At 44.6% G+C, this 27177-nt stretch overlaps 1 protein-coding gene across 3 annotated transcripts in view; it reads right to left on the reverse strand.

Moving 5' to 3' along the window:
- Nucleotides 1–5399: 5399 nt before the first annotated feature.
- spega (striated muscle enriched protein kinase a) overlaps nucleotides 5400–27177 on the reverse strand; it is a 139581-nt gene continuing 117803 nt past the window's right edge. For all 3 annotated transcript variants that reach the window (XM_061889540.1, XM_061889541.1, XM_061889542.1), the window contains 10 exons: nucleotides 25368–27177; nucleotides 25101–25268; nucleotides 19395–19517; nucleotides 18302–18466; nucleotides 15235–15769; nucleotides 12730–12969; nucleotides 12417–12640; nucleotides 11148–11223; nucleotides 10906–11055; nucleotides 5400–7833 (listed from right to left, as the gene is read on the reverse strand). The exon at nucleotides 25368–27177 is cut by the window's right edge and continues 741 nt beyond it. In XM_061889540.1, coding sequence (XP_061745524.1) covers nucleotides 7611–7833; nucleotides 10906–11055; nucleotides 11148–11223; nucleotides 12417–12640; nucleotides 12730–12969; nucleotides 15235–15769; nucleotides 18302–18466; nucleotides 19395–19517; nucleotides 25101–25268; nucleotides 25368–27177 — 3714 coding nt within the window. In that variant the 3' untranslated portion in view covers nucleotides 5400–7610. The remainder of the gene's footprint in view (nucleotides 7834–10905; nucleotides 11056–11147; nucleotides 11224–12416; nucleotides 12641–12729; nucleotides 12970–15234; nucleotides 15770–18301; nucleotides 18467–19394; nucleotides 19518–25100; nucleotides 25269–25367) is intronic.

Genomic DNA, 27177 nt, shown 5'->3' on the forward strand with positions numbered 1-27177 from the left:
ATAGTGAAACAATGAATTTAAGTTGTATTTAAAGTAACCAATGTGGGTGGTACTGGGAGAAAGTGGGTAAAAAGTCCTGCCCAAGGACACAATGGCAGTGACTAGATTGGCGGAAGCGGGGATCGAACCTGAAACCGAGCAATACAGCTCCATAAAAAACACATGTTTAATGTACCGTAAGATTTTTTTTTTTTTTTGCTAAAACAAAGCCAATAATGTCCTTTTTTGTGGTCCCCTTTATTTAGATAAGTACCAAAATACTTTTGGTATTGGTACAACAGTGAGTAAATTATATTTATATAGCGCTTTTCTCTAGTGACTCAAAGCGCTTTTATATAGTGAAACTCAAAATCTAAGTTGTATTTAAAGTAACCAGTGTGGGTGGTATTGGGAGAAAGTGGGTAAAGTGTCTTGCCCAAGGACACAACGGCAGTGACTAGGATGGCGGAAGCGGGGATCGAACCTGGAACTGAGCTTTACCGCCCCATAAAAAAGCATGTTTAATGTATCGTAAGATTTTTGTTGCTAAAATATAGCCCATAATTACATTTTTTGCGGTCCCCTTTATTTAGAAAAGTACCCAGTCTCATTTTATCCACCAAATGTTTTATGCTGTGCGTGAATGCACAAAGGATATTGCGTGGAGTGCTAATAATCCATGCACCCCCAACCCCGCCCACCTTACCAACGCACGTGGGGGGTTGGTGCTATTTGGGGTGTATAATATAGTCAGGAATAGTCATGGATGCAAAGGATTCTGGGTATTAGTTGTGTTGCGTTTATGTTGTGTTACTGTGAGGATGTTCTCCAGAAATTTGTCATTTTTGTTTGGTGTGGCTACACAGTGTGGCGCATATAAATAAGAGAGTTAAATTTGTTTATATCACAACCATCAGTGTACTCTGTGTCACCCAGTAAGCCTTGCAGTCATGTGCGTGAGTCTGAGGAAGCCACATACAAAATTTTGCTGGACTGGCAAGCTGTTTGTACATGTTGAAGGCTTAAAAAGTCAAAGGCTTCATAGCATGCCCTCATCCTTGTTGTATGGATGACCGCCAGCTGATATACGTGACAATGTTTGCGGTTCTTAATGTCTTTTTTACTTTGTGACACGGTGGAAACGGCTCTTTGAGTGGTAAAGCTTACCGATCCCTGAAAAATGTATATTAAATATTTTTTCGTCATGTCACCCGGCCGACCCGCTTTTTATCCGCGGACTCCGCGGATGAGACCGCAAACCGCGCTTCTCTAGTATATGTGCTTTGCTATGGAGGTTTTTTTCCCACTCCAGACTGGGCTCCTAATGCCCCATTCTTGGGTGGATCTCGCCTGAGAGGAACAAGGGAGAGTTAATCATTTTGCAACGCAGTCTGCTGAAAATTATGGAAAGTGCCACACTTTCCATAGCAACTGACATTGTGTTCAAAGTTGGAATTGCCCCAAAACACCTTTTACAGTATTCAACAGCGGATGTTACACCCCCATATTTTGTCACGTTTCGTGCGTCAGGTAAACCGTGAGGGATTCACATTGCCCCATTCTTGGGTGGATCTAGCCTGAGCGGAAGAGGGGAGGGTTAATCATTTTGCAACGCAGTCTGCTGAAAATGATGGAAAGTGCCACATTTTCCATAGCAACTGTCTCAGTGGTCAAAGTTGGAATTGCCACAAAACACCTTTTACGGTATTCGACAGCAGATATTTCACCCCCATATTTCTTCACGTTTCATGTGTCAGGTAAACCGTGAGGGATTCATATTGCCCCATTCTTGGGTGGTATTTTATTTTATTGATTATGGGATAAGCAGCAGAAAATGGATGGATGATACTTTTTCGTCACTTATTGTTTGTCTTTGGTACACTATTTAGGCCATTGGTTCTTTGTTTTATTTTTGCAAAAATGTATACAGTACATCTATTTTTATATTGCTATTTTTATCTTTGGTATGACAAGTATTATGTAACAACATCTATTAGTATTTTTTGGTTCTTTGTTGTTGCTATTTTTGTATTATGACAATTTATTATTGGATCATGTTGTACTGCATTTTAATCGTTTGTTCTGTGGTTGTGTGATGTTTTTTGTCTGGACCCCAGGAAGAATAGTCTCCACTGCGGTGTAGACTAATGGGGATCCTTAATAAACTAAACTAAACTAAACTAAACTAAACTCCCCTGAGAGGAAGAGGGGAGGGTTAATCATTTTTCAATGCAGTCTGCTGAAAATGATGGAAAGTGCCACATTTTCCATAGCAACTGTCTCAGTGGTCAAAGTTGGAATTGCCACAAAACACCTTTTACAGTATTCAACAGCAGATATTACACCTCTATATGTCGTCACGTTTCATGCGTCAGGTAAACCGTGTGGGATTCATAATGCCCCATTCTTGGGTGGATCTCGCCTGAGAGGAAGAGGGGAGGGTTAATTTTGCAATGCAGTCTGATGAAAATTATGGAAAGTGCCACACTTTCCATAGCAACCGTCTTTTTGGTAAAAGTTGGAATTGCCACAAAACACCTTTTACAGTATTCAACAGCAGATATTACACCTCTATATGTCGTCACATTTCATGTGTCAGGTAAACCGTGAGGGATTCATATTGCCCCAATCTTGGGTGGATCTCGCTTGAGAGGAGGAGGAGAGGGTTAATCATTTTGCAATGCAGTCTGCTGAAAATGATGGAAAGTGCCACACTTTCCATAGCAACTGTCTCAGTGGTCAAAGTTGGAATTGCCACAAAACACCTTTTACAGTATTCCACAGCAGATATTACACCTCCATATTTGGTCACGTTTCATGTGTCAGGTAAACCGTGAGGGATTCATATTGCCCCATTCTTGTGTGGATCTCACCTGAGAGGAAACACCTTTTACAGTATTCAACAGCCAATATTACACCTCCATATTTCATCACGTTTCATGCGTCAGTTAAACTGTGAGGGATTCATATTGCCCCATTCTTGGGTGGATCTCGCCTGAGAGGAGGAGGGGAGGGTTAATCATTTTTCAATGCAGTCTGCTGTAAATGGTGGAAAGTGCCACACTTTCCATAGCAACTGTCTCAGTGGTCAAAGTTGGAATTGCCACAAAACACCTTTTACAGTATTCAACAGCAGATATTACACCTCCATATTTGGTCACGTTTCATGTGTCAGGTAAACCGCGTGGGATTCATAATGCCCCATTCTTGGGTGGATCTCACCTGAGAGGAACAGGGGAGAGTTAATCATTTTGCAACGCAGTCTGCTGAAAATGATGGAAAGTGCCACACTTTCATAGCAACTGACATTGTGTTCAAAGTTGGAATTGCCACAAAACACCTTTTACAGTATTCAACAGCAGATATTTCACCCCCATATTTCGTCACGTTTCATGTGTCAGGTAAACCATGAGGGATTCATATTGCCCCATTCTTGGGTGGATCTCGCCTGAGTGGAAGAAGGGAGGGTTAATAATTTTGCAATGCAGTCTGCTGAAAATGATGGAAAGTGCCACACTTTCCATAGCAACCGTCTTTTTGGTCAAAGTTGGAATTGCCACAAAATACCGTTTACGGTATTCCACAGTGGGTATTACACCCCCATATTTCGTCACGTTTCATGCGTCAGGTAAACCGTGAGGGATTCATATTGCCCCATTCTTGAGTGGATCTCACCTGAGAGGAAACACCTTTTACAGTATTCAACAGCGAATATTACACCCCCATATTTCTTCACGTTTCATGCATCAGGTAAATCGTGAGGGATTCATATTTCCCCGTTCTTGGGTGGATCTCGCCTGAGAGGAAGAGGGGAGGGTTAATAATTTTGCAAGGCAGTCTGGTGAAAATGATGGAAAGTGCCACACTTTCCATAGCAACTGTCTTTATGGTCAAAGTTGGAACTGCCACAAAACACCTTTTACAGTATTCAACAGCAGATACTACACCTCCATATTTCGTCACATTTCATGCGTCAGGTAAACCGTGAGGGATTCATATTGCCCCATTCTTGGGTGGATCTCGCCTGAGAGGAAGAGGGGAGGGTTAATTTTGCAATGCAGTCTGCTGAAAATGATGGAAAGTGCCACACTTTCCATAGCAACCGTCTTTTTGGTCAAAGTTGGAATTGCCACAAAATACCGTTTACGGTATTCCACAGCGGATATTACACCCCCATATGTCGTCAAGTTTCATGCGTCAGGTAAACCGTGAGGGATTCATATAGCCCCATTCTTGGGTGGATCTCACCTGAGAGGAAACACCTTTTACAGTATTCAACAGCGAATATTACACCCCCATATTTCTTCACGTTTCATGCATCAGGTAAATCGTGAGGGATTCATATTTCCCCGTTCTTGGGTGGATATCGCCTGAGAGGAAGAGGGGAGGGTTAATAATTTTGCAAGGCAGTCTGGTGAAAATGATGGAAAATGCCACACTTTCCATAGCAACTGTCTTTATGGTCAAAGTTGGAACTGCCACAAAACACCTTTTACGGCATTCAACAGCAGATACTACACCTCCATATTTCGTCACATTTCATGCGTCAGGTAAACCGTGAGGGATTCATATTGCCCCCAATCTTGGGTGGATCTCGCCTGAGAGGAAGAGGGGAGGGTTAATTTTGCAATGCAGTCTGCTGAAAATGATGGAAAGTGCCACACTTTCCATAGCAACCGTCTTTTTTTTGTCAAAGTAGGAATTGCCACAAAATACCGTTTACGGTATACCACAGCGGATATTACACCCCCATATTTCGTCACGTTTCATGCGTCAGGTAAACCGTGTGGGATTCATAATGCCTCCTTCTTGGGTGGATCTCGCCTGAGAGGAAGAGGGGAGGGTTAATAATTTTGCAATGCAGTCTGCTGAAAATGATGGAAAGTGCCACACTTTCCATAGCAACCGTCTTTTTGGTAAAAGTTGGAATTGCCACAAAATACCGTTTACTGTATTCCACAGCGGTTATTACACCCCCATATTTCGTCACGTTTCATGCGTCAGGTAAACTGTGAGGGATTCATATTGCCCCATTCTTGGGTGGATCTCGCCTGAGAGGAAGAGGGGAGGGTTAATTTTGCAACGCAGTCTGCTGAAAATGATGGAAAGTGCCACACTTTCCATAGCAACCGTCTTTTTGGTCAAAGTTGGAACTGCCACAAAACACATTCAACGGCGGATATTACACCCCCATATTTCGTCACTTTTCATGCGTCAGGTAAACCGAGAAAAATGCGGTTATATGAATCCCCGTTCCTACTGTATTTAAAATATTATTTTGCAATATGACAGTCTTTATACTAAAGCACCTCATTCATTCCCATTGTATGCACCTTTTTTTTTTGAGTTGGATACTCTGCGCTTCATCTGCTCTCCCTTCTAAAAACGCAAGAAGAATGTGCAAAGTCGAACGACAAGACTTTCTATCAACAATTTATTACATACTGTCTCTGGAAAAAAAAAAAAAAAACATTTCCCACGTATAAACACGGCAAAGTGTCACATTTACACATTTTTCAGCATCCAAATTGAAATAAAAATGGAGTGTTGTTAGAGTAACAGGACTATTAAATGCTATCAATGCTGTCACATGTCGACAAGAGCATGTCTTTGTAAAGTTGCAACAGCGGGGCTAAGGTTTGTTCATAACAAAACAAGTGATTTACCACCGGAACACGTTAAAACACAGATGCTTTGGATTCAAGTCCAATCTAGGCACTGACTGGGCAACCATAACTTCACCAAGTACGAGTAACACTGAGGAACCACGGGAGTTCACCATTGTGGTGTGACTGTTCTAATCTCCGCTGCTCACTGTTTATAATCCACAGACACATTAAAGGCCTACTGAAATGAGATTTTCTTATTTAAACGGGGATAGCAGGTCCATTCTATGTGTCATACTTGATCATTTCGCGATATTGCCATATTTTTGCTGAAAGGATTTAGTAGAGAACATCGACGATAAAGTTCGCAACTTTTGGTCGCTAATAAAAAAGCCTTGCCTGTATCGGAAGTAGCAGACGATGTGCGCGTGACGTCACGGGTTGTGGAGCTCCTCACATCCTCACATTGTTTAAAATCACAGCCTCCAGCAGCAAAGAGCTATTCGGACCGAGAAATGGACAATTTCCCCATTAATTTGAGCGAGGATGAAATATTTGTGGATGAGGAAAGTTAGAGAGAAGCACAAAAAAGAAAAGGCGATTCCAGGCGGCGGCAGTAGTTGGACACATTTACTAGGATAATTCTGGAAGATTCCTTATCTGCTTATTGTTTTAATAGTGTTTTAGTGAGATCGTAAAATCATACCTGAAAGTCGGATGGCTGCGGTGAACGCCAGTGTCTCTGAGAATAATAATAATAATAATAATGATGGATTAGATTTATATGGCGCTTTTCTATTGTTAGATACTCAAAGCGCTCACAAGAAGTGCGAACCCATCATTCATTCACACCTGGTGGTGGTAAGCTACATATGTAGCCACAGCTGCCCTGGGGTAGACTGACGGAAGCGTGGCTGCCAGTTTGCGCCTACGGCCCCCCCGACCACCACCAATCATTCATTCATCATTCATTCACCAGTGTGACCGGCACCGAGGGCAAGGGTGAAGTGTCCTGCCCAAGGACACAACGGCAGCGATTTGGATGTCAATAGGTGGGAAGCGAACCTTAAAACCTCAGGTTTCTGGCACGGCCGCTCTACCCACTACGCCATGCCGCCCCAAGAGAGAAACCGAGGAGTCAAGATCAAAGCTGCCTTTTTGAGCTCCAGGAGGAGGTCCTATAATCCAGTGATGTCTCCGGTAAGAGCAGACTCAGTATCACAGTTTTCCCATCCAAAAACTTGCTGGTTGACGTAGAGAAACATGTTCGCTCAACCGCTCTGTGTTAAAGCTTCACAACAAACAAAGCAACACTGTGTTTTGGTGCTAAAGGCAGCTGCAATCCACCGCTTTCCACCAACAGCATTCTTCTTTGACGTCTCCATTATTAATTGAACAAATTGCAAAAGATTCAGCAAAACAGATGTCCAAATTACTGTGTAATTGTGCGATGAAAAGAGACGATTTTTAGCCATGTGTGGTGCTGCGCTACAACCCGAGACGTTCAACAATAAACTCCGCAAGAAATTTAAAATTGTAATTTAGTAAACTACACCGGGCGTATTGGCATGTGTTGCAATGTTAATATTTCATCATTGATATATAAACTATCAGACTGCGTGGTCGGTAGTAGTGGGTTTCAGTAGGCCTTTAATTGCACCCTACCTTAAATAACAACCACAGGGATTCTCCTTTTTCTTTTTTGTTTTCCCTTATTGAGTCAAAAAGCGATTGAAAGATGCTCGTGCATGCATGCAAATAAATTAACATGAACAAAGTAAACATTCGAAGGAAAAAGTTATGTTAGCAATTTTTTTTTTCATTTTTTTTAACCAATATAAGTTAGCAGCTCAAAGTATGGTACATTCACAGGTAAAAGAAGGCTGATGATGAACAATTTCAGTATTAAGAATTGCACGCGATGCATCGGCATCTGAAAGTATCTCGTCTTCTGCGGCCGACTCGGCAGCCTTAAGAACGGGTCGACGATGCGTCATTCCAGGCGACCGGAGTCGGTCGATTATTTCACTTTGGGCCGGGACCTGGCGGTACGGACTGGGGTGCGTTCTGGTAGGTGCGCAGCTGCACCTTGTGTTTGGTGGAGCTCTCAGCCCGGCGACACTGCTGCTCCACCAGGAACTCCTTGAGTCTGCCGGTGGTGAAGGTCAGAGTCTGCCGTCTCAGCCTCATCAGGTAAGTATCCTGCAGCCACGCCTGGGTGAAGCAGTCTCGGGTGGTCGGGCGAGCCCTGAAAACACACATGACTATCGATCAGAAGGCGGTCCGTTCCGGTCCCACCTGGGCCTTCAGTGATGTCCGACTTCAATGATTACCTCTCAAAATACCATAAAGGATATCACCATCAATCAATCAATCAATCAATCAATCAATCAATATTTATTTATATAGCCCCAAATCACAAATGTCTCAAAGGACTGCACAAATCATTACGACTACAACATCCTCGGAAGAACCCACAAAAGGGCAAGGAAAACTCACACCCAGTGGGCAGGGAGAATTCATATCCAGTGGGACGCCAGTGACAATGCTGACTATGAGAAACCTTGGAGAGGACCTCAGATGTGGGCAACCTTCACTCCTATAGGGGACCGAAAGCAATGGATGTCGAGCGGGTCTAACATGATACTGTGGTCACCGGCTTATTAGTGATTCCTAGAGCTCAAAAAAAAGTCTGCGGGCTATAGAGCATTTTCCGTTCGGGCTCCAGTACTCTGGAATGCCCTCCCGGTAACAGTTCGAGATGCTACCTCAGTAGAAGCATTTAAGTCTCATCTTAAAACTCATCTGTATACTCTAGCCTTTAAATAGACCTCCTTTTTAGACCAGTTGATCTGCCGCTTCTTTTCTTTCTCCTATGTCCCCCCCTCCCTTGTGGAGGGGGTCCGGTCCGATGACCATGGATGAAGTACTGACTGTCCAGAGTCGAGACCCAGGATGGACCGCTCGTCGGGACCCAGGATGGACCGCTCGCCTGTATCGGTTGGGGACATCTCTACGCTGCTGATCCGCTTGAGATGGTTTCCTGTGGACGGGACTCTCACTGCTGTCTTGGAGCCACTATGGATTGAACTTTCACAGTATCATGTTAGACCCGCTCGACATCCATTGCTTTCGGTCCCCTAGAGGGGGGGAGTTGCCCACATCTGAGGTCCTCTCCAAGGTTTCTCATAGTCAGCATTGTCACTGGCGTCCCACTGGATGTGAATTCTCCCTGCCCACTGGGTGTGAGTTTTCCTTGCCCTTTTGTGGGTTCTTCCGAGGATGTTGTAGTCGTAATGATTTGTGCAGTCCTTTGAGACATTTGTGATTTGGGGCTATATAAATAAACATTCATCATCACATGACCATTGATGGAGAAATACGAACCCTGTTTCCATATGAGTTGGGAAATTGTGTTTGATGTAAATATAAACGGAATATAATGATTTCAAATCATTTTCAACTTAATGTCGGACTTTTGTTTGTTGTATTGCAGAATTTCTATAAACTTGTTAAGTTGTTTGTTTTGGATAAGAGGCACTAACAGTTGTGGGCACATTTTGATTAAACTCTAGGAAATGTCAGAAATGGAATTAGGAATTACTGTGAAGGACCATGGACCTCCAAGTCAAGAAAAGGGTGGAGTGCCATCTCCCGGGTTGGGAAGGAGATCTCGCCCCAAGTGGAGGAGTTCAAGTACCTCGGAGTCTTGTTCACGAGTGAGGTAAGAGTGGACCGTGAGAGCGACAGGCGGATCGGTGCGGCGTATTCAGTAATGCGGACGCTGTATCGATCCGTTGTGGTGAAGAGGGAGCTGAGCCGGAAGGCAAAGTTCTCAGTTTACCGGTCCATCTACGTCCCCATCCTCACCTATGGTCATGAGTTTTGGGTTATGACGTACCTCTTGCAGCTCAATCCATCAAAGACCAAGGAGCTGGTCATTGACTTTGGGAGGTCGAGTCCACGGTGACAACCTATTGTGATCGAGGGAGTTGAGGTACAGACCGTGGACTCATTCAAGTACCTCGGGGTTTGGGTGGGCAATAAGCTGGACTGGACTGTTAACACGGACCATCAGTACAAGAAAGGACAGAACAGGCTGTACTTCCTCAGGAGACTGCACTCCTTCAACATCTGCAAAAAACTCCTGTGGATGTACTACCAGTCTGTGGTTGCCAGTGTTCTGTTCTACATGGTAGTGTGCTGGGGGGGCAGTACATCTAAGGACAACTCCAGACTTGAGAAACTGATCAGGCGGGCCGGTTCTACAATCGGAATGAAACTGGACTCACTGGTGACGGTGGCAGAGAAGAGGACTGTTGACAAACTAGTGAGCATCCTGGATGATGCCAGTCACCCTCTGCATAGCGTTATCAGTAGCCAGAGGAGCCTGTTCAGTGCTAGACTGCTTCATCCCAAGTGCAGGACTAATAGACTCAAAAACTCCTTTGTCCCACACGCCATTAGACTGTACAACTCCTCTCTGGGGTGGGGGGTACTAGGATGACAGGGGATGCAAAACAATAACAGCGCAATACGTTTTCATAACATGGTCACTACTGCCTACTTTGTCTTGTTATATTCTTATTTTACTGTTATATTTTTATTCCCATTGTTGCTTTTTAGTTTTTATTCTTATTGTAATATTTCTCTATTTTGTTTCCATTTAAACCCCCATTATTTACTTTTATTTAAATTGATCTCAACTCTGTACACTGCTGCTGGAATTTTAATTTTCCTGAAGGAACTCTCCTGAAGGAATCAATAAAGTACTATCTATCTATCTAAAGGATAAGATCACGGGTACAAGCGATCAAAATGAGTTTCATCCGTCGGGTGGCAGGACTCTCCCTTAGAGATAGGGTGAGAAGCTCTGCCATCCGGGAGGAACTCAAAGTAAAGCCGCTGCTCTTCCATATCGAGAGGAGCTAGATGAGGTGGTTCGGGCATCTTTTTTTTGATTGATTGATACTTTTATTAGTAGATTGCACAGTACAGGATGCCACCAGAACGCCTCCCTAGGGAGGTGTTTCGGGCACGTCCGACCGGTAGGAGGCCACGGGGAAGACCCAGGACACGTCGGGAACGCCTCGGTATCCCCTGGGAAGAGCTGGAAGAAGTGGCTGGGGAGAGGGAAGTCTGAGCTTCCCTGCGAGGGGCTGCTGCCCCAACGACCCGACCTCAGATAAGCGGAAGAAGATGGATGGATGGATGGAATTAGGAACAGGCGATTAGATTTTTACATCCCTAAAATGGACCGGTGTGTCTTGATCCTTGAATGTATACACGGTATGTTCATAATGTTATTAGATATTCTCACCAAGCATAACTGCTCAACATCTTCTTGACAAAAGCAGAAGCGCTCTGGGACACGTTGGGGTACAGTCTTGTTGGGTCAAACTTCGCCGTCAGGATCTTGGATTTAACCCTCTGCAGGTCTTTGTCCTGGAAAGGCAGTCGGCCGCTCAGCCTTTTCGTTCGAGACAAAAATAGAGTTAGGTGATGATGGTGTCCCTTAAAAGGATCAGATGGCGTATTTCGACATTTGGATAAGAAACTCACATAATGTAGATAACAATTCCGACTGTCCAAATATCGGCTGGGGGCCCCACCACTTCACCTTTCACCATTTCAGGAGCTTTAAGCACATTTGATAATACATTTATATTGACATAAGCACAATCCACACTTGCCAACCCTCACGGATTTTCCGGGAGACTCCCGAAATTCAGCCCCTCTCCTGGAAGAAATTTTCTCCCGAAAATCTCCCGAAATTCAGCGGAGCTGGAGGACACGCCCCCTCCAGCTCCATGCGGACCTGAGTAGGGACAGCCCGTTTTCACATCCGCTTTCCCACTATATAAACAGCTTGCCTGCCCAATCACGTTACATCTACGGATTTTAATAAAAAACTGCAAACACAAGGAGACGAAGCAGAAGAACGTGGAAGTTACAGCCATGGCGACGCCATCTGTAATAGAGTGATTCTATGTTGTCTGTCGCCATCTCCTGGTGAATGTTGGCTATAGCGTTATGGGGTTGCTTTTTGATTAACCAACGATTTATGTGGGGTTTCGCACCTCACGGCAAGTGACTCTCGCCAGTACGCAAATGGCAGAACAAAGGTTACTCAAATAGTGAAAGGTAAATGTAAAATGGTAAATGGGTTGTACTTGTATAGCGCTTTTCTACATTCAAGGTATTCAAAGCGCTTTGACACTACTTCCACATTCACACACACATTCGCACACCGATGGAGGGAGCTGCCATGCAAGGCGCTAACCAGCATCCATCAGGAGCAAGGGTGAAGCATCTTGCTCAGGACACAACAGACGTGACGAGGTTTGTACTAGTTGGGGATTGAAGCAGGGACCCTCGGGTTGCGCACGGCCACTCTCCCAACTGCGCCACGCCGTCCCAAGGTAAGTGTTGTTGTTGTTTTTTTAGTAACCAGCAAGCACAGTACAGTTAGTAGAACAACTGTGTTTTTATTAATGTGTATTTGATAGGTGCCGTCTGAAATTCAACTATTTATTTTATTTATATATGTAATATAATAAATATAAATAGCTAGAATTCACTGAAAGTCAAGTATTTCATACATACATACATAAATATATATATATATGTGAAATATATATAAAATACTTGAGTTGGTGAATTGTAGATGTAAATATACTCCTCCCCTCTTAATCACAGCCCGCCCCGACCACGCCCCCACCCACGCCTCCGCTCCACCCCCAACCACTCCCCCTCACCCCCCACCTCCCGAAATCGGAGGTCTCAAGGTTGGCAAGTATGGCACAATCATAAATGAGTGATTGGGCTTACCCATGTATTCCAGAGTTCCTGTTCCGGAGTCCTGCTGCTTAAGACTAAGCGGGTTAAAGCTCTGAGCGCTCCCAAAGTCTACAATCTTGATGGTGTTATTGTTTGTCACCATAATGTTGTCGGGCTTCAAGTCCAGGTGGAGGACCCTGCGGTTGTGGAGGTACTCGACTCCCTGAAGGATCTGCACCAAGTACTCCACCACGTCATCCTCGGAGTAGCGAAACCTATTATAGAGGGTGGTAAAAAAAAAAAGATTTCAACAAGGATGGTGCTTTCATGTGTATTAAATCCTGCTTGAATGAGTGTTTGGAACCTGTCTATGAGGCTGTGCAGAAGCTCTTTGCCTGTGTAGTACTCTGCCACCAGCACGACGTAACGCGGCGTGACGTAGGCCTCGTGCAGTGCCATGACTCTTTCGTTGTGCAGGGATTTCAAAATCTCATACTCCTTCAACACCTCCTGTTTGTTCTCATGGCTATAGGGGATGATCTTGGCCATGTACATTTTGCCCGTGGCGTTCTCACGGCATTCGCGGATGACTCCAAAACGACCCCTGGAAATAGCTTGGTTTAGATTTCTCATTTCCCAACGTCGCATGAGAGGTTTAAATGGGGAGCATTATCACCAGACCTATGTAAGTGTCAATATATACCTTGATGTTGCAGAAAAAAGACCATATGTTTTTGTAACCGATTTCCGAACTCTAAAAGGGTGAATTTGGCGATTGAAACGGCTTTCAATTGTTCGCTGTCGGAGTGATGACCTTTCACCCGTGACGTCACAACAGGAAGCAATCCGCCATTTTCTCAAACACATTACACACACCAAGTCAAATCAGCTCTGTTATTTTCCGTTTTTTCGACTGTTTTCCGTACCTTGGAGACATCATGCCTCGTCGGTGTGTTGTCGGAGTAAGTTGACTTACGTAGAGTGTGCTAATCAGACATATCAATGGTCACGGCATGTTAATCGATGCTAACATGCTATTTAGGCTACCTGTATGTACATATTGCATCATTATGCCTCATTTGTAGCCATATTTGCATCCAGCCTTTCTCTCTTCCCACATTTAATGCCAAACAAACACATACCAATCGACGGATTCAAGTTGCACCAGTGGTCAAAAGATGCGAAAGTCCCTTTGTTTGTTCTGTTCTGTCGTAGCATCGCTACAGACGATAGCGATGCTATGACAGAGATGGCACAGATGTGTGGATATCCTGCGACACTCAAAGCAGATGCATTTCCAACGATAAAATCAACGAAATCACAAAGGTGAGTTTTGTTGATGTTATTGACTTATGTGCTAATCGTCTGATTATGTCTGATTCGGAGGGCGGTATAGCTCGGTTGGTAGAGTGGCCATGCCAGCAACTTGAGGGTGACAGGGTCGATTCCCGCTTCCGCCATCCTAGTCACTGCCGTTGTGTCTTTGGGCAAGACACTTTACCCACCTGCTCCCGGTGCCACCCACACTGGTTTAAATGTAACTTAGATATTGGGTTTCACTATGTAAAGCGCTTTGAGTCACTAGAGAAAAGCGCTATATAAATATAATTCACTTCACTTCACATTTGCGCACGGCATGACTGCATGCCAATCGATGCTAACATGCTATTTAGGCTAGCTGTATGTACATATTGCATCATTATGCCTCATTTGTAGCTATATTTGCATCCAGCCTTTCCCTCCACCCACATTTAATGCCAAACAAACACGTACCATTCGACGGATTCAAGTTGCACCGGTGGTCAAAAGATGCAATTGTTGGTTAGAAGGCGATCGCCGAATTCGTCCTCGTTGCCGCTGTCTGTCGTGATATGGCTCAATAGCTTCAGTTTCTTCTTCAGTTTCGTTTTCACTATCTGCCTCCACACTCTAACTATCCGTTTCAATACATGCGTAATCTGTTGAATGGCTTGCGCCGCTGAAATCCGAGTCTGAATCCGAGTTACTGTGCTGTACCTTTCTGTGCTATCCGTCATCTTTGTTTGTGGTGGTGTCACGCTGTGACGTCACAGGAAAAAGGACGGGTGTATATAACGACGGTTAAAATCAGGCACTTTAAAGCCGTTTTTCGGGATATTGCATGATGGGTAAAATTTTGAAAAAAAAAAAATCGAAAAATTAAATAAGCCACTGGGAACTGATTTTTATTGGTTTGAACCCTTCTGATCGTGGATCGTGGATCGTGAGATCGACAGGCGGATCGGTGCGGCGTCTTCAGTAATGCGGACGTTGTATCGATCCGTTGTGGTGAAGAAGGAGCTGAGCCGGAAGGCAAAGCTCTCAATTTACCGGTCGATCTACGTTCCCATCCTCACCTATGGTCATGAGCTTTGGGTCATGACCGAAAGGATAAGATCACGGGTACAAGCGGCCGAAATGAGTTTCCTCCGCCGTGTGGCGGGGCTCTCCCTTAGAGATAGGGTGAGAAGCTCTGCCATCCGGGAGGAACTCAAAGTAAAGCCGCTGCTCCTTCACATCGAGAGGAGCCAGATGAGGTGGTTCGGGCATCTGGTCAGGATGCCACCCGAACGCCTCCCTAGGGAGGTGTTTAGGGCACGTCCAACCGGTAGGAGGCCACAGGGAAGACCCAGGACACGTTGGGAAGACTATGTCTCCCGGCTGGCCTGGGAACGCCTCGGGATCCCCCGGGAAGAGCTAGACGAAGTGGCTGGGGAGAGGGAAGTCTGGGTTTCCCTGCTTAGGCTGTTGCCCCCGCGACCCGACCTCGGATAAGCGGAAGACGATGGATGGTTTGAACGCTTCTGAAATTGTGATAATGTTCCCCTTTAATGATAACATTTTCCATCACCTGGATTTCTCCTCCAGGAAGGTGTATGGTTTTTGCGGAACCCCTTGCCGCAGAGCCGTGGACGGGGTCCCTCTGCCGGGCGTACTGACCCCTTCGCCGATGGGGCTCAGGCTGGATGTTTGAAGCACTTGAGGGGAGAAGGAGACGGGAGATGTGGCCACAGATGCTGTGGTGCCTTTAATGGGCACTGAGGCTGGTTTGGTGGGGGTTGAAGGTGGAGTTACAAGTGTGAAGGGACTCTGGGTCATAGGAGACACTATGTTCACGGGACTTTGGGGTTTGGGCACTATAAATGGTGCAGAGGGATGTTTAGCGCTTGTTTTTGGGTCATATGGAGTATTTTTTGGCGTATTACGGCTTGAAGGACCTAAGGATGATGGGGAAGAAGGAGACATCACTTGTGCAGTTGCATCTTCAGCAGCTGTAACTGTGACAGTCATTATGGGTGTGGGTTGGGGGATGGATGAGGGGGACACCAGAGGCTCTCGTGGGTTCGCCGTCTTCACAACAGCCACCTCTGGTATTGCGTCTTGAGCTGAGAACAAAAGACAACAGTACTGCAATGTGCTTCCAGAAATATCTTTAAAGGCCTACTGAAACCCACTACTGCCGACCACACAGTCTGATAGTTTATATATCAATGATGAAATATTAACATTGCAACACATGCCAATACGGCCGCTTTAGTTTACTAAATTGCAATTTTAAATTTCGCGCAAAAGTATCCTGTTGAAAACGTCGCGGTATGATGACGCGTACGCGTGACGTCTCGGATTGTAGCGGACATTTTGTTCCAGCTTGATCCCAGCTATAAGTCGTCTGCTTTAATCGCATAATTACCCAGTATTCTGGACATCTGTGTTGCTGAAACTATTGCAATTTGTTCAATGAATAATGGAGACGTCAAAGAAGAAAGATGTAGATGGGAAGCGGTGTATAGCGGCTGCCTTTGGCAACACAAACACAGCCGGTGTTTCCTTGTTTACATTCACGAAGGTGAAGCTTTACTATGGAACCGAGCGGTCAAGCGAACATGGTTCTCTACCACATGTCAACCGGCAGGTTTCGGGGAGAAAATGGTGGTAATAAGTCGGCTCTTACCGTAGACATGAGCGGAGCTTGCGTTGTTCCTCGTGCACCTGTCAAAGAGGCAGCTACGACTCTTTTGCCCCCTCCGACCGGTGGGATGCTTCCACCGTCGAGGAGGGGGGAAAAAAAGCTCAGCCCCAACAACTGCCTTCACTTCACCTCGTCGAGAAACGTAGCTTCCCTCAGAGACACTGGCGGTCACCACACCCGTGGCCACACCCCTCCGACTTTCAGGTATCATATAATCTCACTAAAATACTAGTAACACAATAAGCAGATAAGGGATTTTCCAGAATTATCCTAGTAAATGTGTCTAATTACATCTGTATCGCTCCCATCGTATAGTCTTTTTTTTTCTAGTCCTTCACTCTAACTTTCCTCATTCACGAATCTTTCATCCTCGCTCAAATTAATCGTCGCTTACTCGGTCCGAATCGCTCTCGCTGCTGGTGGCCATGATTGTAAACAATGTGAAGATGTGAGGAGCTCCACAACCCGTGACGTCACGCGCATATCGTCTGCTACTTCCGGTACAGGCAAGGCTTTTTTATTAGCGACCAAAAGTTGCGGACTTTATCGTCGATGATCTCTACTAAATCCTTTCAGCAAAAATATGGCAATATCGCAAAATGATCAAGTATGACACATAGAATGGACCTGCTATCCCCGTTTAAATAAGAAAATCTCATTTCAGTAGGCCTTTCAGTACAATAACTTGCATCTTGTGGCAAACATTACTAAAAATACCTGTTGAGTCCAACTTGACTGGAGCTGAACAGTTGCTATGCGGCCCCTGTCCTACCTTGTTCACGCAGGACAGGACACCCCTCCGACTTTCAGGTACCATATAATCTCACTAAAACACTAGTAACACAATAAGCAGATAAGGGATTTTCCAGAATTATCTTAGTAAATGTGTCTAATTACATCTGTATCGCTCCCACTGTATAGTCTTTTTTTTTTTCTAGTCCTTCACTCTAACTTTCCTCATCCACAAATCTTTCATCCTTGCTCAAATTGATGGGGAAATCGCCGCTTACTCGGTCCGAATCGCTCTCGCTGCTGGTGGCCATGATTGTAAACAATGTGAGGATGTGAGGAGCTCCACAACCCGTGACGTCACACGCACATCGTCTGCTACTTCCGGTACAGGCAAGGCTTTTTTATTAGCGACCAAAAGTTGCGGACTTTATCGTCGATGTTCTCTACTAAATCCTTTCAGCAAAAATACGGCAATACCGCGAAATTATCAAGTATGACACATAGAATGGACCTGCTATCCCCGTTTAAATAAGAAAATCTAATTTCAGTAGGCCTTTCAGTACAATAACTTGCATCTTGTGGCAAACATTACTAAAAATACCTGTTGATTCCAACTTGACTGGAGCTGAACAGTTGCTATGCGGCCCCTGTCCTGCCTTGTTCACGCAGGACAGGACACCCCTCCGACTTTCAGGTACCATATAATCTCACTAAAACACTAGTAACACAATAAGCAGATAAGGGATTTTCCAGAATTATCTTAGTAAATGTGTCTAATTACATCTGTATCGCTCCCACTGTATAGTCTTTTTTTTTTCTAGTCCTTCACTCTAACTTTCCTCATCCACAAATCTTTCATCCTCGCTCAAATTGATGGGGAAATCGTTGCTTACTCGGTCCGAATCGCTCTCGCTGCTGGTGGCCATGATTGTAAACAATGTGAGGATGTGAGGAGCTCCACAACCCGTGACGCCACACGCACATCGTCTGCTACTTCCGGTACAGGCAAGGCTTTTTTATTAGCGACCAAAAGTTGCGGACTTTATCGTCGATGATCTCTACTAAATCCTTTCAGCAAAAATATGGCAATATCGCGAAATGATCAAGTATGACACATAGAATGGACCTGCTATCCCCGTTTAAATAAGAAAATCTCATTTCAGTAGGCCTTTAGGTACAATAACTTGCATCTTGTGGCAAACATTACTAAAAATACCTGTTGATTCCAACTTGACTGGAGCTGAACAGTTGCTATGCGGCCCCTGTCCTGCCTTGTTCACGCAGGACACACGGAACCTGAACAAGCCACCTGGTGGTAAGTCCGTCACATTGTAGTAGCAGTCAACCACCCTGGTGGCCACCGTTTGCCACGTTGAATCTCCTGATGAAACAAGATGCAAGCCGTGGGTTTTCAGTAAAACGTTACACCCTTGGATGCAAACCCTATGCTAGGTGAGATTTTGTCAAGTTAAACGATTGATGTTCGGAGCAAAGACAAGAAGGTATGATGCATTACCAAAGTCTTGCTTATCTTTATCGATCCAGTTTCAAATGTATTTATTTACAAACCCCGTTTCCATATGAGTAGGGAAATTGTGTTTGATGTAAATATAAACGGAATACAATGATTTGCAAATTATATTCAACCCATTTTTAGTTGAATATGCTACAAAGACAACATATTTGATATAATAATCATTAACTTTGGAATTTGTTGACAGCAACATGTGACAAAGAAGTTGGGAAAGGTGGCAATAAACACTGACAAAGTTGAGGAATGCTCATCAAACACTTATTTGGAACATCACACAGGTGCGCAGGCTAATTGGGAACAGGTGGGTGCCATGATTGGGTATAAAAACAGCTGGAAACGGGGTTTGTACAATTTCAATCAAACGTGGTGTCAGTTATCGAAACGACACCGGTATAGCTCGGTTGGTAGAGTGGCCCTGCCAGCAACTTGAGGGTTGCAGGTTCGATACCCGCTTCTGCCATCCTAGTCACTGCCGTCGTGTCCTTGGGCAAGACACTTTACCCACCTGCTCACTCCCAGTGCCACCCACACTGGTTTGAATGTAACTTAGATATTGGGTTTCACTATGTAAAGCGCTTTGAGTCACTTGAGAAAAAGCGCTATATAAATATAATTCACTTCACATAGCTTTGTCATGTGGCTTTTGTGAACAGAGCCTCGTTTTTTTTTATTCTTCCACACTCTGTAGCCTTTGTTCCGAGTCCATATTCTTGTCTTTTTCTTTGTGTTTGTCTTAGAAATTTCATAGTGCCTGCTTAAGTTTGTATTTTGTCACCTTCTGTCTTTCTTTCCAGAGTATAGCTGCATGGAGGCTTGGTGTCTGCCGGCTTCCAAAGCACCAGGGCGGTGTTGTTGTACGTCTGTGGCACCTCAGGGGTCCCTGGTCGCTTAGGAATATCTTCAGCATTTTTGAAAAAAAAAAAAAAGGGAAGAGAGAAGAGGACAAAATAAGTTGACATTCTCAATTATGAATCAAATTGATTGCATTTGTTCGTACAGTGTTCCCTCCTTTATCTAAAACATATGTAATTTTAACATAAAACTCCCGCATGTATGCAAATCTCCATGCCGAGTACTCAGTGATACTTTAAAATCTTGAACAGCGTTTTCTGGTGAGTAGATTCACTGAGAAACCATGGCACCTTCTGACTATTTGGCTTGTTAGCTTCCTGCGTCACAGGTGCACAATGATGACTTAAGAGAGACCTACAGTGCTATTGTAGGTGCAACTATCACTCTAACTTTCCTCATCCACGAATCTTTCATCCTCGCTCAAATCAAACGATTGATTTGGGCAATTATTTTGACTGGGGGGGGCCAAATTGAGAGAAAGAAATGTATCCGAGGGCCGGTATATCTATTTTTAGGAAGCCTAATACAAAACCTTAAAATAATGTCTGATTAAATACTAAAAAACGTTTTGACAGACCGCTTTAAAAAACGGAATGGAATTTTACATTTTTCTATGAACGATAAAACACTGAATATTGACAACATAAACGTCACACCTCCCCTCGATTGACATATTTTACAATCAAGCTGTCAAACTTGGACTTGGATTAGTATTGCTTCTTCGGTGCAGAGAATATTTGGAACGAGCCAGGCGTGAACGTGAGTACATGTTTAATTTATTTAAACACTATACTACAAAAACAGGAAAACAAAGGGCGGTACAATAAACTGGGCTTTGAAACAAAAGACTAGCACAACGGCAGTTAACTATAAACATGAAACAAAAACTTGCACTGTGGCAGAACTATGAACAACTAAAACAAAAACACTTACTGCGACCGAAACAAGGGGCATGGATAGCAAGGTGCGTAGCAGGTGATCGAGGGCATGAAAAAGGTGTAAGCAGGTCGGTAAGTACAAAGTTGCCAGACTGAACGCTTGGCCACTGTGGCTTAAATAATAACTATGATAATGACAAGCAGGTGTGAGAACTGAGGACTCGGAGACAAGGTGGAAACTAATGAGCTACTATGGAAACAAAAACAAACCGGGAAGTGCAAAAGTCGGAAACAAGTGTCCAAAAAACAAAACATAGCATGACCAAAACGAAACATAATCCATAGGCGTGACACAAGCAAAACGCGACAAACGGCGAAATATGAACGCAAAGGGTAAACATACAATATTCAATCCGTTATATAACTAAGCTTTAGAACTTTGTTGTGAAAATCTCCTTCCACGTCTGTCCCTGACACCCACATCTCAGGCTGACACTGTGGAAACGCTCCCCGCCCCCACTGCTTGGTGCCTCATTTGAGCTGCTGTGACTTAGATTACCATAGTAACTAATTAATTACCATAGTAACTAGTATATCAGGCAAAAGCGCAGATTCCAACCATTGAAATACGTTATGAAATACTTCAAAACATCATAATGGCAGCTACACTTTCCATCTTAAAGATCTAAAATAATTATTTGGGAATATCCGACGAGCCAGATTGAAATACTTAACGGGCCCAGGTCTGAACTATCCGATGTGTCACAACAGACGCTTACTTGTATTGCAAAATTTGAAAGACGGTATTTGTGATAAAGGCTCTCTGAAGTTGTAAATGTCTGAAATTATGTACTAAAACATCCAATCACAGCTTTACAGTCTGCATCACAGTATTATATTCATATTTATTCATTCTTTTCTACCACTACAACCCGATTAAGCAAATACCAAGCATAAGTGAATTGTGTGATACAAGAGATAGGTCATTTAGGATGATCAATCAATCAATGTTTACTTATATAGCCCTAAATCACTAGTGTCTCAAAGGGCTGCACAAACCACTACGACATCCTCGGTAGGCCCACATAAGGGCAAGGAAAACTCACACCCAGTGGTACATCGGTGACAATGAAGACTATGAGAACCTTGGAGAGGAGGAAAGCAATGGATGTCGAGCGAGTCTAACATGATACTGTGAAAGTTCAATCCATAATGGATCCAACACAGTCGCGAGAGTCCAGTCCAAAGCGGATCCAAAACAGCAGCGAGAGTCCCGTTCATAGCGGAGCCAGCAGGAAACCATCCCAAGCGGAGGCGGATCAGCAGCGCAGAGATGTCCCCAGCCGATACACAGGCAAGCAGTACATGGCCACCGGATCGGACCGGATCCCCTCCACAAGGGAGAGTGGGACATGGAAGAAAAAGAAAAGAAACGGCAGATCAACTGGTCTAAAAAGGGAGTCTATTTAAAGGCTAGCGTATACAAATGAGTTTTAAGATGAGACTTAAATGCTTCTACTGAGGTGGCATCTCGAACTGTTACCGGGAGGGCATTCCAGAGTACTGGAGCCCGAACGGAAAACGCTCTATAGCCCGCAGACTTTTTTTGGGCTTTGGGAATCACTAATAAGCCGGAGTCCTTTGAACGCAGATTTCTTGCCGGGACATATGGTACAATACAATCGGCAAGATAGGCTGGAGCTAGACCGTGTAGTATTTTATACGTAAGTAGTAAAACCTTAAAGTCACATCTTAAGTGCACAGGAAGCCAGTGCAGGTGAGCCAGTACAGGCGTAATGTGATCAAACTTTCTTGTTCTTGTCAAAAGTCTAGCAGCCGCATTTTGTACCAACTGTAATCTTTTAATGCTAGACATGGGGAGACCCGAAAATAATACGTTACAGTAATCGAGACGAGACGTAACAAACGCATGGATAATGATCTCAGCGTCTTTAGTGGACAGAATGGAGCGAATTTTAGCGATATTACGGAGATGAAAGAAGGCCGTTTTAGTAACGCTTTTAATACCAATGGATATACCATTCATCCATCCATTTTCTACCGCTTATTCCCTTCAGGGACGCGGGGGGGCGCTTGAGCCTATCTCAGCTACAATCAGGCGGAAGGCAGTGTACACCCTGGACACTTTCTCTCTGGCACTCATCGAGGGTGGACGCTCCCCTTTCTTCTCCCTTATCTCTCCTGCTTGCTTCTTTGTTTTGTCTTGTCTTGACTTTCTTGTTGCCTCTTTTTTGCACTGCTCTCCAAATCTAAACATTTGAACTATTTAACTGGCCTCAACAAAATTGACAAGATCTTGGGTTTGGGGGAACCTGCTGTCGTGACGAAGCGCTTGTTGCTGGACACGCCACGGACTCTTGGGAGAAGAAGGAGGGCCGCGTGCCTGGCGACCCTTTTCTGTCGAGGACGTGAAGATATCCACCTATTCGGAATTATGACAACGGGACATCTGCTGATTGGAGCAAGCGTTGCTCTGGTTTGTCGACAAATTGGAAGTTGCTGACAGTCTTCAAAGTACCCCAAAGCTGCCACAAATGACTGGAGGATGCGGGAAGAACTGTGGATCACATCGGACTCTCTACCCCGCAGTTTTTGAGGACCAGTCATAGACAATCTTAGAGTGAAAAGCAAATTGTATTTTCACTCGCATACAAATAATTTTAACTTGGATTGTTTCCCTGGCGTCGAGACTCTCCTGAAGGACAGTGCAGCGAAGACACAACAAACTCCCTTTTTTGTCTCTCTCATGGACACGCACCTGTTGTTGTTGACTTTGGACTAGCGACGGCAAATACATCAAGGTCGGGGAACAGAGACACACTACGGGTTTATACACACACACAAAAAAATATACGCCACACATACACGCCCCCGTCCCCTTAATCCAACGCCCTCAACGCAAATCCCGTAGGGGTGATGAATGGATGGTCAGCGCCTGAGAGCTGCGGCCTACCACCATGACCTTGAACTACCTTCCCTCTGTTGCTGGATATCTCGAGATGTATGTTGTAATATGTATATGTGCTTTTGCTATGGAGGTTTTTTCCCCACTCCAGACTGGATTGTATTTTTTTACTCATCCTTCCCCAGCGTTTTACCTTCTTCCCCATTTTTTACGGGACGCCCTATGGCGAACCATCAGCGTTCTTGTTCTGTAACCCTGTCCACTGTTTGTTTGTCTAATCTTGAACAGGTTTGTGCTGAAAACAAAGTTTCGTTGTACTTGTTGCAATGACAATAAAGACCTACCCTACCCTGGACAAGTCACCACCTCATCGCAGGGCCAACACAGATAGACAGACAACATTCACACACTAGGGCAGGGGTAGGGAACCTATGGCTCTAGAGCCAGATTTGGCTCTTTTGATGACTGCATCTGGCTCTCAGATAAATCTTAGCTGACATTGCTTAGTTCGATAAGTAATAATTCCGCTGGTAGTCACAGTGTTAACAATAATGTTCAAATTATAAAACATTCTCATGCATTGTAATCCAACTATCCGTTTTCTATCGCACCAGATCAAGAAGTTGCATTGATGGTCAAAAGTATTTTATTTATTATTGGTTACCTTCAGAAAAACAATGTTTTTTTTTTGTTTGGTTTTTTAAAAAGAATAAGAGATGCATGCATTTAGTTGTTGTAATCAGGGAAAGTCCAAATAAAAGAGGAGGCGAAAGAGCGTGGGACGACACTGTACAAGAGTGCAGGTCTACGTGTTTCTCCTCATTGAGCTAAATTGAATCCAGTCTCTGTTTAATTCCTTGCTTCTTGTCTGTTCAATAGATGTCATCAGTGTTTGTACCTGACAGTTGTATTCAGTGTTAAAAAATACAATACGGCTCTCACGGAAATACAGTTAAAAATATTTGGCTTTCATGGCTCTCTCAGCCAAAAAGGTTCCCGACCCCTGCACTAGGGCCAATTTAGTGTTGCCAATCAACCTAATCAATCAATCAATCAATGTTTACTTATATAGCCCTAAATCACTAGTGTCTCAAAGGGCTGCACAAACCACTACGACATCCTCGGTAGGCCCACATAAGGGCAAGGAAAACTCACACCCAGTGGGACATCGGTGACAATAATGACCCAGTGGGACGTCGGTGACAATGATGACTATGAGAACATGATACTGATGATACTGATGATACTGATGACTATGAGAACATATGAGAACATGATACTGTGAAAGATCAATCCATAATGGATCCAACACAGTCGCGAGAGTCCAGTCCAAAGCGGATCCAACACAGCAGCGAGAGTCCCGTTCACAGCGGAGCCAGTAGGAAACCATCCCAAGCGGAGGCTGATCAGCAGCGCAGAGATGTCCCCAGCCGATACACAGGCGAGCAGTACATGGCCACCGGATCGGACCGGACTCCCTCCACAAAGGAGAGTGGGACATAGAAGAAAAAGAAGAGAAACGGCAGATCAACTGGTCTAAAAAGGGAGTCTATTTAAAGGCTAGAGTATACAAATGAGTTTTAAGGTGAGACTAACCCCAGGTGCAAGTCTTTGGAAGTGGGTGGAAGCCGGGGTACCCGAAGGGAACCCACGCAGTCACGGGGAGAACATGCAAACTCCACACAGTAAGATCCTGAGCCCGGGATTGAACTCAGGACTACTCAGGACCTTCGTATTGTGAGGCAGACGCACTAACCCCTGGTCCACCGTGCTGCCCGGAGGAAATACCATGTTTTGATAAATACTTGGTTGTCACGTCACTCACATGCTATCGACAATGTACAGGACGTGGTGATGGCAGCAATGGGATTAGTCGCTAAACACTCGTACACCCCGGCATCTTTCTGGATACACTTGAGGATGGTAAGAAGCTGCCTGCCATCTGGATGGGAGATCAGACTAATGCGGTCGTCCGCTAGCACAGCTTTACGATCTGTCACGGAAAAGCAACAATTAATTGAAAGCTGCATTAAAAAAAACATGACATTTTTGAGAAATGACAATATCTTTATTGCTACTAACGTTCAAATACCTTTCATCCATGAAATGTCAGGAGGGGGACTTCCTGCCGGCAGGCAGCAAAGGGTGACCTGCTCTCCTTCAAGCAATATTTGGTCCTTGAGTTTGATATGGAACACGGGTGGGAAGTCTGAAGCAGAACGGACAAACTTTGGAGGGTTTGAGTTCTCCTCCTCTTTTGGGGCAGGTAAAAGAATGTCAGTCTGGGAAGGTGTTTTGTCTTTTTTGCTCCTGCTTAGACCCCACCTGTCCCATCTGGACCGCCGGTCGTTCTCTTTCTCAGAATGAACACTTGAAACAGATTCAATCGACTCTTTGGACGTACCGACGGCAACCTGTTTTGCAAGCTGATTTTCAGGCACGCAAATTTCTTGCAGTCCGCGACCCTCAGAGCGTGAGTGGCGATGGCGAGAAAACAACGGCGTCCTCTTTCCTTCTGTGTTCTCTTTTCTCTCGTCCGACTGGCTTCGTATTTTCGTGGAAATTCCCGCCACTTTATTCTCAAACTTCTGTCGCATTGCAAAGACGGAAGAATCTGTGATCTTCTTCAAGTCCGTCTCTTTCTGACTTCCCTCGGCATGTTTATCCTTCCTATCCTCAGACTGGGTTCGTATTTTAGCAGAGATTCCTGCCACTTTGGACTCAAACCTGCGCCTCACAGAAGAAATTGCAGACTCATCAGCCTTTCTTTGATCTCTATCTTGCTCTTTGGTGTCCAGAGATTTACTTCGACCGATTGCCCAAGTAGTCCTCTTAGTGGCCGCACTTTCCTGTGCGTCCTGAGTCTTTCTTTCAGTGGATTTTTCTCCCTTTTTATCATCGGATGTTGATCTCTTTCCTCGTAATGAAAACCTTCCGATAAGGCTCAGGCCTCGTTCCTTTGTCTCATCTTCACGTAGGTCTTGAACTGATTTGGACTTCTCTTGTAGCCCTTTGGAGCTCATCTCAAGAGGAGCTCCCCTTGGCCCTGGCCTGTAAACCTCTTCACCTCCACCGCCGAGCTTACGGCTTGGCACAGGCGATTCCCCCTCTGATTTGTTTCTTGTAAGCTTTCTGAGGCCACGGGTCAAAGAGGATTCCCGCTTCTTAAATCTGGACTCAAAGACCTCCTCTGAGTCAATGTCTTTGATATCTGTTCTCAGTTTTGGGTGGCTAAGAACGCCAGAAATATCCGAATTTGATAACGAGGAATTTGAAGCAGAAGATGACTGGCCAGTGGCTACTTTTGCAAACACAGCCGAGTGTTTCGATGATGAAGCATTTTCTTTAGGCTCAGGTCTGCCTCTTGACTTGTCAGGAACCTGATCAGATGTTTCAGAGGACACTACATTGGTTTCTGCACGGCTTCTGTTTGCAAATGATGTTTTATAGGTTTGTGATGTTTCTTTATCTTCCATCCCTTCTTTTCCATGTATTTGCATGTCCTGATATTTCTTTCTTGTGTCCTCTTTGTCATCATCCTCTTCTATCACAATTATGGGATAAACTACTGAAGGTGATTTCAACTCAGATTCACCTTCATTCTTGGCTATTTTTTCTTCATAATTCAGTTTTTTGCGTTGGTCCCCTTTCCCTGGTGTTGGGTAGACAAAAGAGTTGTGTTCAGTTGGCGAGGCTGACTCCAGCATCGTTTGTCCTGTTAGTGCCGACATCGATGTTGCTTCCTGAAGCTTCTTACTCTCTGTGCTGACATTGATGACGGATGGAATCTCCAAAGGAGCTCCATACCTGCGGTGAAGTGGCATGGGCTCAGAATCTCCCTGGGTAAAGGAGACACTTTTCCGAAAAACTCTGGTCTTTGTTGTGTCCTCTCCAGCATTCTC

The sequence above is a fragment of the Nerophis ophidion genome, linkage group LG27, assembly GCF_033978795.1.
Source record: "Nerophis ophidion isolate RoL-2023_Sa linkage group LG27, RoL_Noph_v1.0, whole genome shotgun sequence".
Classification (NCBI taxonomy): domain Eukaryota; kingdom Metazoa; phylum Chordata; class Actinopteri; order Syngnathiformes; family Syngnathidae; genus Nerophis; species Nerophis ophidion.